This window comes from Pecten maximus, chromosome 16, assembly GCF_902652985.1.
Source record: "Pecten maximus chromosome 16, xPecMax1.1, whole genome shotgun sequence".
NCBI classification, from domain to species: Eukaryota; Metazoa; Mollusca; class Bivalvia; order Pectinida; family Pectinidae; genus Pecten; species Pecten maximus.
Window position 1 is genome coordinate 30,709,170 of NC_047030.1, and position 12,720 is coordinate 30,721,889.

Here is a 12,720-nt window from a genome sequence, read left to right on the forward strand (position 1 = left end):
ACGGGAAGTCTACCAGAACATTCTCACTGTAGGCCTTCCTGTAGACTCTTAGGCTTCTCATCATGTTCTGTTCAGAGAAGATCGGACAACACAATAATAACAATTTTAGGAAACAGGGGTTCGATTTTCCCAAATCAGAGGTAAAAAGATACAGGGGTCACCTGCCCGACCACGTGATATTTTCCCGGGTACGCAATATCCCTCCTACAGTAAGACCCCTCTCGGGCTACCATCCGTACCAAGATTTGATGTCCCCCAAAACAACCTTACCTTTTTCGAAATTAAAATCACATATGTAAATAATAGATTCTTATGGGCAACAGGAATCATAACGCCAACTATTTATTATTATTAATGAAATAATATATTTTACATTTATCTAGGACTTATAGAATATACAGTTGTTTAAAGATTTAATAGGCACCAGTGGCTGTTTCATTTCTTCACCTGTAAAAACATCAGCCGAGTATATATCTACCGGTGTGTCAGAGATTATTTCCGCTTGGGGAGTGGGTAGATGAGTTGTTGACGATCGTGTGTAGTATTATCGGCGACCGCCTTAGGAAATTACCTGATGTAGGTAAAACAGTACTTTTTATCACCGAGAGTTGTTGTTATAAGATTCCACCGACAATTTCTTTAATGAATTTATGAAACACTTATAATAGCATATAATAATCGGTAGGTTTGTAGTGCCGATACAAACGGAATTTCGATGTTAAAAAAGTGTCGGCGTTTACCACCGATCGTTGTTGGACACAAAAATGATACTTCGAGTTATTCGATCATTTCAAGTAGTTTTTTTTTTATCGTTGGGACCAAATTTTTACTTCGTATTATCCGAGTTTTTCGAGTTTTTCGAGTTTTTCGAGTTTTTCGAGTTTTCCGAATTCTTATTTTCTGATTTTTTTTACTAGGATAAAGAGATAATTCGGCCGGGACTGACGATGTACTTCGAGTTAAGCGGGGTATTCGAGTTCGAGTTCGAGTTAACGCTGTATAAACAAATTTGAGTATATCTTTTTACCTTAATCGCATTTGGTTCAGGTCTGAACGGCCCTGCCTAGAAAAGAATACATTTTTTTAAAAAGAAACAAACAAACAAGCGAAACACACACACACACACACACACACCCACACACACGCTTCCACACACACACACACACACACACACACACACACACACACACACTCTCTCTCTCTCTCTCTCTCTCTCTCTCTCTCTCTCTCTCTCTCTCTCTCTCTCTCTCTCTCTCTCTCTCTCACAAACACCCACACCATAAAAGAAAATAAGGAAAATGGCAGGGGAAAAAAACCCCAACAAAACTGTGTCACAACGAGTTGAATTATGAAGACCAATATATGTACAAGATTTGGTCGGGAAATCGTGCATTTTCCCAAAAATCATCAAAGTAATCATCTATACATTGTCCGATCGTAGTGGTCGACTTAGTTTGGGATCTAATCTGTTCTCTTCTTTCTAAAGAACATTCTCCTTCCTAATGTCTCCCTTGAGACTGCCTCACCTTTGACCTTTAGTTGAGCGTTCGCACCTTTGAAAAAAACTTTGGCTTCTGTCCCCTGACCGAGACATATCAGAGTCTTTAAAAATGTTAGCTTCTGCCCCTGTTTGGTGCTCAGCAGTTAATATAAGGAGTAGGACGACTGGTTCACCCGTTGTCAATATACTGTGACCGGGTGGGGTGTCTTGCTGGGTGTCTTGCTGGGTGTCTTCTGCAATACGCTTCAGTGAAGTAGGACTATCACAAGGAGGCAAACGAGCATACCACAGCCTTCCAAAACACACACTACACCATGTATCGCATACAGGGGAGGCCAGCCTTACATGTAAATACCATAGTTGTTGATATGACGTAAACAATCAAGATGGATAGTTTATTGTTTAATATAGGATACATATAACGAGTGAACAGAAGGTCGGATGTTAAAAGCGAGGATACTTTGATAGATTTATGAACCGATACGATATAGCTCGCGAGATATTCCATTTGATTTAAATTCATTGATTAGACCTTTATGCTATGCACGATCAAATGCCATAAATGTGTCACAGAGCACTTTATGATGTTTCCTTTCTCTAGAGAAAGAGAGATATGATAAGTTTTTTGAAAAGTGGATATAATGTTTTCCAACAAGTAGTCATGGATATGTTTAAAATCTTCCCACCAGTGGATAACAAATATGTCAATTTCTCTTCTTGATCTGTTTTATGATTTGGTTCTCATTATCGTTATTCAACGCCAACAAATTTTAGCAATTTGCAATTGGCAAAGAAATTGAATACAATTTTGCTCGACTTTCTCCATAGGCAAAAAAACCCCAACTTTTATCCAAACAACAAAGACTTGTATCAACGGTGCATCCGGAACATATTCATATATTCTACTGAATGTAAAGGCTCGAGGTGTTCCGTACGAGGTAATTCGTTTTAAGAACGAGAACATCACGTGGTCATGCGCGTCTGAGGTGTACGAAGGGCTCGATGTTTTACATGTGTGCACTTGCATCTTATCTCTAACCCTAAGGATAGCGGTATTATCAATTACCGATGATGATAACAAAGAGATGACACGCACATATGGAAGCTGGCGTCATCATTTTAAAAGTAAAATACAGTAAACATGTATACTGTTGATAAAATCTTTCTATGTTTTGAATTATGGAAATGCTAACAGCTTTTAATGCGGAAATCATTTATTTACAAAGGCAGATATTCCTGAACTTATTGTAGTTTGGTGTAGTATTGTCTGGGAAAGTTCAATCATCCGTGGTGATACATTCTAGGAAACTGCATGTCTGCGTACATTGTCCTATGAATCAAACACATACGGATACATATTGATTTTGTTAGCACAATTTATCAATACTTCTTCAGAAAAGTAATTAAAGACAAATGTTCTTACCTCGGGCTAGCTACATATAATAACACCCGTCAATATAATATTATATGCCTTTAAAAGATTGTAACTCAGCCAGTTTAAAATATGTTTATTTAGGAAGGTAATTTGTGTATCACTTATGTGACGCCACTTGTTGCTAGGTTTCGTCTCATCAACTATAGTCAATGTTCTGACGTTAGTCAGATGTTTATCACTTACATGACTGTGATTGTCAGTGTTCTGTCAGCTATAGTTAGTTCCTTGTTTACCGCCCACACGACTACACCTATTGCTAGGTTTACTTTCATCAATTATTATACCTTTCCTTATTTTACACAATATAAAAAGTAGACAATATAAATGCTATTTGAACCACATCCTGCAAATATGCTATTAACCAGGTTAATAGTCAAAAGTGCGTTTTACCCGGAATGAGCGCATTCATATTTTCGCGGGTTTGTTTGCTTCGTTCATTCTGATTGGATAATGCATACGCGTTTTGGACACCAAGGCGAATCAGACAGTAATCGTTCAAGGGAATGCTGCAGGAACATTTCGAAAAAAGGCTTCATCTACAAGTTTCGATAATGTGGATGAAGAAATGCTAGAGAGGATTTCTTTTAAAAAGAGAGCGCTGACACAAAACAAGTAATAAAAACGCCAGCTAGCATGGTGAAAGACTATCTTCGGTAAAAATCATTAGTATTAGTGAAGGATATGAATACTGGTTTGAGAGAAAAAATGCTGGTATAATAAAACAGTTATTGTATGATTATTTCTGGAAATAGCACTTTTATTGTCCCCCTTGACATTAACTATTTCCCTCGGCTTCGCCTCGGAAAATAGTTCATGTCTCGGGGACAATAAAAGTGCTATTTCCCTCACATCCATACAATAACTGTATACTATAGACAGTGTTCTGTCAAATATAGTTAGTAACTGGCTTATCGCCTACACGACTTAACCTTTTGGTAGGTTTCCTCTCACCGACTACGGCCAGTGTTCTGTATGCGTAGCATGACGTTAGTTAGGTAAAGTTGACCGCCTACAGGACTCCATCTATTGCTAGATTCTCCCTCGCCGACTATAACAAGTGTTATGTTGGTGTAACATGATGCAGATAAAGGTTTAACACCTACACTACTACAGGTAGGTTTCCACTCAATAGCCAGTGTTCTGATGTTAGTAAGAGGTTTACCGCCTACACGAATACACATGTTGCTAGGTCTCCACTCACCGAATATAGCTAGTGTTTTGTCGGCGTAACCTGACGTTAGTTAAAGTTTTACCGCCTACACCACTCAACCTATTGTTAGTTCCTCCCTCACCGACTATAGTCAGTGTTCTGTCAGCGACCATTTAAAACAGATTGTATTATGGCATTTTAGATATATGGGGTTTGCTTATCGTTATGGTATGTTTCGTCTAGGTGACAGAACCCAAAGCTTCGTCATAGGTTGGATGCACGACTAAGGCCAGTGAACTGAACGAGGCCAAATTTGAAACAGAATGTAAACCTTAGAAACTTGTTCTTATTCGGACATATGTACTAGTCAAAGAATGACGAAATGGGTGTAGTTTTATATTATATTATAGTAGACTATATTATGTATCTGTATGTATCAACATAGCATTCGAAGGCGTCATTAGCTAGTGTGTCTTTCATACACTGTTCAACATAGCCTTGCTTGTCATCGGGAACGGCGAGTCCAATTACCCATTTTTCGACATTGTTAATTCATTTATCCATATTCACAATTTGCCCAGACAATATCTGTCTCTTAAACATGTGTTATGGTGACAGCTCTTCAATTATACAAGAGACTGGCAATAGCTTAGCGCTTAAAATATGTATTTAATAACACAGTATATGAGTATGCCGTATACTGAATAGTAGTGCTGCACCATTGTCCCGAGTGTCCCTTTAGGGCTGATATTAGAGTTCAGCAGGTACCAATGTAACAGATGTATACATGTTTTACTTATATTGATAATTTTCCTCAGGTTTTGTATACAGAACTAGGCGAGAACATATTTTATTCATATCCACTCGAAACTTGAAGAATAAGTGTACGTGAGGGTACCCATTAATATTTAACCTCCTTTCCATCACAAAAAGACAACGGCAATAACGTTGGTAGTTTTGTATACCAGCACCATTCAGACACCTCGGAGCTGCTCAATACTGCACGTACAGATACCTTAGCGACAGCATTGCATATGAACTGTAGTTAGAGGAAGACAAAGCAGTTATGCTGAGATGGATGAGAAAAAAAATCGTCTTGTTGGCTTCTTTTTAGTGGCTGTCATACTTACTAGTAATTACCAAGAAGGTAAGGTATACTTTCAATATTCGTAAATATTATTTATATTCTTTTTTTTAACAAATCATTGTTATGCGCCTAATGCATTGAGCAATTGCAAAACACAAATGTTGTCTTTAAACACATGCAGCAATAGCACACGAGGACATAGTTTTCATTATATTTTCATATGAAAAGGCGGTTTTTCATATCTTTTTCGTTGAATTTACTTTTTTTTCAAATCTCTAATAAGTTCTAAAAACGAAAGCTTGAAACAACAATCGTGCATTTATGCTTTTATTTATTTTCCTGTGTATTACTGTTCTTATTTATTTATCATTTTGAAATTATGAATCTATAGTTTATGCAATGAAAAAGGATATATCCTAGGTAACTACTCGTTGGTTTGTTTAATCTTAAGATAATGAGACAAACTACAGTAAATCACTTATTTTTCACGTGGGATTTATTTGGTGTTAATACGTGAGGAGAATCAAACGTGAAATCAAATCCTTCGCGATTATCTATAAATAACACCTTGGTTGACGTCCAAGTTATCCGTTACGATTTAGGAATCTGACAAACTCCAGTATTCTAATAGCTCATCATTCGTGAATTTAGTCCGAAGAAATAAATTCGCGAAAAAAAGTATTCGCGAAATCTAAGTGACCTACAGTATTGAATTACAGTTTGAATTGTCAGTAAAATATTCACTGGTATAATGAAGTAACAGAATGAAGAAAACATGGATACTACGTTAGACTAGAATGCATCGTACTAGAATTCATTTTTTCCCCTTTTTCATTCCACAGTTGACAGCAGTTACGTTTTCTTCGAAGACAGTCTGTCGTGGTTTGACGCAAAAGAAGAATGCGCCGTTATCAATATGACTCAAGTGTCTATTGGTAGTGAGCAGGAACTGGATGACCTCAAGACGAGGTTTGGGACAAACATGTTAGTTTTATTTAACCTATACCTATGAATTATTTTAGATAAAATTATTTGTAAATATGTGTGCACTATTTTGTACAAATCCATTCAGTAATAAATTCAGGAAAATTAGAAGAATAGATGAAAATGTATGAAAGAAAGAGGTAAAAATGACAAAACTTTATATACTTTTAGCACCTGAGCGTATTGTATATAACATTCGAACCAACAGAAATTATCAGGTAGTAAGTGTAAATAATAATGATTAGACATTTTTGACTCGTCCCCTGAATGAATCTCGAACGCAGGATCTCCAAAAGGATTATTACTAGTGTTTTTTTTTGTTTTTTATTTTAGAACAAATAACGAGATTTGGACTGGCTTATACACTAAGGCAGACAATTGTTCGGGCTATACCTGGGATGGCGGAGGCGTGGCCACTTGGCAAGAGTGGGGAACTGGTGAACCTGATGATTGTAACACACACACGTGTGTCCGACTGAAATATGGCAAATTGAATACAAAGAAATGTTCAAAAACGTATTCATTTATCTGTGAAGCACAACCAGGTAAATAGCACTGTTAATTTTAAACCACATGTTTTACAGCATTTGAAATAAGTTTGTCTTGATGCATTCGCATCTTGGATAGCTATGCCCTTATTAGGGTATTGCTATTTTATTCAGACTACCAAAATGATAAATTTTAATTTTCTCTTCTTAAAAAGGATTACAAAAACTTGCTTCAAAATTGATATACAATGATTGAATAAGATATTAATATTGATAATCCTTATTATAAGAACAGCAAATAGCGGTTGTTTTTTTAAATGGCATTATGTCGAAGAAACACACTCTATATTGTTTAAATACATAGGTATCCATCCAAAAACGAACACGATTAATATGGTTTGCGACAGATTGCTCTGGTATTAATATGTAAGTCTATGAATTGTTAAGTGAATATAGTAAATTGTCCTCTCCTCGTCCGTCTGTCTGTCATTTTTCTCAGCCATGCTTCAAGGTATGTTATAACGTTACAACAGTACGAGTAGCTACAGATCAAGTTCGACTTTCGTTCCGTTTTGACTAACTTTTGCAAGATTTATTCTTTCTGTCTGTCTTTCCATCTGTTAGTGTGTCCACTCAGTTTTCCGCACTTTTCTCAAGCATGCTTTAAGGTAGGATGGTGAAAGTTGCAATGCATCTGCAGTATGAGTAGCTACAGATCAAGGTCGAGTTTCAGGCTTTTGGGGTCAATGTCAAGGTCACTGTTACGCTTTTTAGCAGGGGCGGGGGACATTATTGCTTTAGCAATACCCAGTATGCGTATTTTTATGTTTACATAGCAATTTATTCATCTATATATTGGTAATAAAATGGCGTAAATTACCTGTTTACACAACATCTTATTACATTCTTTTAATATCATTATTTGATTATAAAACCATATTGACAATATTGATAATCGTGCTATCATTATCTACGTTTTCTTTGGTAGTGTATTTGCATAATGTAATTGATTTAATTTTTAATGACAACAATAATGATGATTGTTTACGCAATAAAATATAAGCAACAGAATCACATCTTGACATGTATGTTTACAAATATCTGTTTCAGACACGACTTCTTTGGTAGAGGAGTCTACAATAGTCACTTCCGGTTATAATGGTGTAACTAAATACACCACTTCCGGTTCAGTTGATGAAACGGAATATACTACCACCGACAAGGTTGCTGTAACTGCAGATTTAATCGCTGGTAACTTAAGAAACGTTTCCTGTCTCTGCAATGTTGATGCGCTGAACAATACAAGTCAACTCCTCGGAATCATGCCGTCCTCGATTGCCCTCCAAAACAGACTGTTGATGGCAGGTTACGTTCCGGCATGTCCATGGAAATATTGGTGGGGAAATGGGTCGGTATCGCTTAACAGAGAAGAACAACTAGCACTACTGAGTGCTTTGAAAATGCAACTGAGTGTAGCGAAGGAGACCACTAGCTTGTACAGGCGTAGACGAATCAGTGCCCCTGACAATAGGACCAGTGCTGTATCTGTTGGTGTCTTGGGGATATGTCTGCTTGTCGGTTTCTTTGGATCTGTTTTAGCAATGGACGCGTCAACGTTGTATATATACTGGAAAACACATAAAGACAACGTGAAATGAATGTTTGCCAATGTTGTCAGGAAACGATCCAGAGGTCACGATTGCCCTCCAAAACACTGACAATAGCCCAATTAAACACCCGTTTTTAAACACATAAAGGCAACGTGAAATGAATTATTGCCAATATCGTTGTGTATGAACAGCAGAAACAGAGAAGCAAACATGCATGTTTACGTTGTAGCGTACATGTAGACTGCAAGTGTCATTTATAAATATGTTATTGCTCGAATTAGATTGAGTTTCATGTTTTTTATGCTTTATTATGACCTCAATTAGTCAGATCGATAACCTCTATTCTACCGAATCATATAGTGTTGAATTGTAATTCCATTGAATTAATTCATTAACTTCAATATAGCAGCGAAGAGTAGTATAGCCGTCACATTAGACCCCAACTTGACCTACATTGGAACTCAAGAATGACCTACTTTGGCACCTGCGTGACCTACTTAGATCAGGGAAACCCCAACATGACCTACTTTAACACCTGTGTGACCTATTTAGACCAGGGAAACCCGAGCATGACCTACTTTAACACCTGCGTGGCCTAGCCCCGTTCTCACCTAGTAGTGTTTTAAACCCCACGTGACCTAACCCCAAATTGACCTACTTTACCGTTTAAGATACTGGATTTGTTTAGTGCAGCATCAGATACATTTGTATGATCCGAGAGATAGGGGAATCAACAGCTTTTCGGTTAATTTGTGTTGTCTTAGTTTTATCTGCTTTAAATACTAGTAGTTGTACAACACTAACCTTTACGTTATCGCGACACCTTGGTCGCGGCCAACACGTGCTGTGGTGTGTATATATATACATACATTTAGTCAGTCAAGCGTTACGCATAGCAGACGTATGTTCATTTAATATTACGGATTTTGCAATACTTGATTTGCATAGGTTTACTCATGTCTATCTTACCATGATTACCTTAGCATTTATGAATGATATTTGATGACCGTATTGAGGAAATTTGAACGACCATATTTTAAATGAGGAATATACTATACTTGATACATGATTGAACATGCGTACTGTAAATAGAAAGATAAAAACAGGTGGTCAAGAAGCGGACACGCTTATATGAAGACCGATGACTGCTATTGCTATTGCTATCAGTCAACACTATGCGGGTGAGCTGGGATATAGTTTTCCTGTCCAATAATAATTCTACACAGACTGGGTATATGTTTTAATGAGAGATCGTGACGCATGGCTGAGCGTTGTAGGCGTGACAGATTTATGGGACTGTTGTTACTGTGAAATGGTTAGCCACCTTTAATGATATTGCGCACTGTGAAGAATTAAAATCTATATAGAATGGACAAACCCGTTAACATATTTAGATATTTAGACATGATATCATGTTTTTTCATATACATATTGACTTAACATTGTTCAATCTTTAACGTTTTTTGTACTAATTAATTGGATACCGATGTTTTTTTGTGTTTTTTTGTGTTTTTTTTTTTTTTGCAGTAGTACATTTAAGTACATCTTGATTTGAAAATCTGAACACATTAACAGAAAGTGACATTCATCTTCTATGTTATATTGCAATCTCTACACAGACGTTCATTTCTTTGGGGACCGCGGTGGCCGAGCGGTTGAGGTGTTCCGACACTTTATCACAAGCCCTCCACTCTGGGTTGCGAGTTCGAAACCTACGTGGGGCAGTTGCCAGGTACTGGTCGTAGGTCGGGTTTTTTTTCTCTCCGGGTACTCCGGCTTTCCTCCACCTTCAAAACGTGGCACGTCCTTAAACGATCCTGGCTGTTAATAGGACGTTAAACACAAACAAACAAAGTTCATTTTTTACAGTATTACGATATCGACCTGTTTCAATATGCAGATATGTGTTGACAGAGGTATTCTACTCAGAGCAATTATATCAATACACATACAAACGTACGCACCCACGCATTACTTCATTAATTCTTCATGGACATGTACATGCGCAACACGGCAGGACAAAAAGGAATAGCTATATTGTCAGGAACCGATCACAGCGATGAAAGGGGTACAAAATATTACGTTTTACCCCCATAACACCGACAATAGCTCAATTAATATCCAGTTTCATGGAATAATAATTCAGAAATTACATTGGTAACAGTATATACCAACACGGACGAGTTTTCACAGTCTCCAGTTATCATTCAATTTTACTATTAACCATTTACTGTGATGTTGTGCAAGGCACGATTAATCAATGGCCTTCAAACGTTTGTGATGGATGTCTATTCAGTCATCGACGGTTAATTTCATTGTATTTCAATGTACAACATTACATTATTTAATAAATTATTGAATATTGTGAAAAATCTTGTTTATTTCTTTTGGACATATTTGTTTTCTCCGAGACTCTGGAATAGCTATTGGTGATAACACGATTTCATAATAATAAGAAAACAGCAAATTCCAATTGATCAGACCTTTTGACCAATGAGGTACATCAAATCTGATAATCTGGGGAATAACAGGCGTTTGTATAACTTAAATAATCCGACAAGAAATTATTGAACAAACGTCGAAAGCAAATACTGAACGTTTATATGTTTTAGCGGTAATGTTATTTTGGCGCTTTTCGCTCTTGAAGCATTGCGCTAAATTATGATTGCGCCACCTCCAGAAAATATGAGAATATGCTAATTTTTCATTGCGCTTATCTGTAATAATTTAGAGATATGAATGTGCCAAAATCAAAACGTTTACAGTATACAGGCAAAATGTCTTCATGTTAATTCAGGTGAAATTCAGGTCAATTTCAGGTCAAGATTTTGAGGTCAAATTGACCTGAAAAGAGCAGATTAGTCTATTCCTGTTCTGGTATACACAGGCAAAAAAAAAGTCTTCATGTCAATTTGATTTGAAAAAAAAATTGGCCTGAAATTGACCTGAAATTGACCTGAAATTGACCTGAACATTTCTTCATGTGAAATTGACCTCATTTTCAGGTCGATTTCAGGTTAATTTCAGGTCAATTTCAGTTGAATTTTTTTTCAGGTCAAATTGACATGAAGACAATTTTTTGCCTGTGTATACCAGAACTATCTCACTGACAGAGACACTGAGGGCTTCTTTTCATGTTCTGTTCAGAGGAGATCGGAGGTCATCATCCTGCGGTATCGTAAATATTTCCTTCTGTTCACGATGACAATGAGGAAGTAAAAATTGATCTGCTGACCTCATTACAACACATAACTTGTGGAATACAGAACCTTTGTTTTGATGTAAGTGGTAACATTACCACCGCAATGAAATTCGTAATATCGCTACCTTCAAAAGTCTGACCATGTAGTGGTAAAGTTAAACATTTTTTGTTTTTATATGACCGATGAAGAAAAAACAAAATAGTCCATAACTCCTGCTGTTGGTGTCATTTTGACTTCCATCATGATACGACACTTGTTGTTGTTGTCAATTTGGTGACCATTATGATACGACACTTGCTGTTAGTGTCGTTTTGGTGACCGTCATGATACGACACTTGCTGTTAGTGTCGTGTTGGTGACCGTCATGATATGACACTTGTTGTTGTCAATTTGGTGACCGTCATGATAAGAAACTTGCTGTTAGTGTCGTTTTGGTGACCGTCATGATAAGACACTTGCTGTTGGTGTCGTTTTGGTGACCGTCATGATAAGACACTTGCTGTTAGTGTCGTTTTGGTGACCGTCATGATATGACACTTGTTGTTGTCGTTTTGGTGACCGTCATGATAAGACACTTGCTGTTGGTGTCGTTTTGGTGACCGTCATGATAAGACACTTGCTGTTGGTGTCGTTTTGGTGACCGTCATGATATGACACTTGTTGTTGGTGTCGTTTTGGTGACCGTCATGATATGACACTTGTTGTTAGTGTCGTTTTGGTGACCGTCATGATATGACACTTGCTGTTGGTGTCGTTTTGGTGACCGTCATGATATGAAACTTGCTGTTGGTGTCGTTTTGGTGACCGTCATGATAAGACACTTGCTGTTAGTGTCGTTTTGGTGACCGTAATGATATGACACTTGTTGTTGTCGTTTTGGTGACCGTCATGATAAGACACTTGCTGTTGGTGTCGTTTTGGTGACCGTCATGATATGACACTTGTTGTTAGTGTCGTTTTGGTGACCGTCATGATAAGACACTTGCTGTTGGTGTCGTTTTGGTGACCGTCATGATATGACACTTGTTGTTAGTGTCGTTTTGGTGACCGTCATGATATGACACTTGCTGTTGGTGTCGTTTTGGTGACCGTCATGATATGACACTTGCTGTTGGTGTCGTTTTGGTGACCGTCATGATAAGACACTTGCTGTTGGTGTCGTTTTGGTGACCGTCATGATATGACACTTGCTGTTGGTGTCGTTTTGGTGACCGTCATGATAAGACACTTGCTGTTGGTGTCGATTTGGTGACCGTCATAAT

General features: G+C 37.4%; 1 protein-coding gene across 1 annotated transcript; it reads left to right on the top strand.

The window, feature by feature from the left end:
• Nucleotides 1-6,024: 6,024 nt before the first annotated feature.
• Nucleotides 6,025-8,537, top strand: LOC117314809. Its single transcript, XM_033868914.1, has 3 exons — nt 6,025-6,157; nt 6,491-6,702; nt 7,756-8,537. Exons 1-3 carry the CDS (start codon nt 6,090-6,092, stop codon nt 8,301-8,303), a joined length of 828 nt encoding a protein of 275 aa, XP_033724805.1. The 5' UTR covers nt 6,025-6,089; the 3' UTR covers nt 8,304-8,537.
• Nucleotides 8,538-12,720: the final 4,183 nt, after the last annotated feature.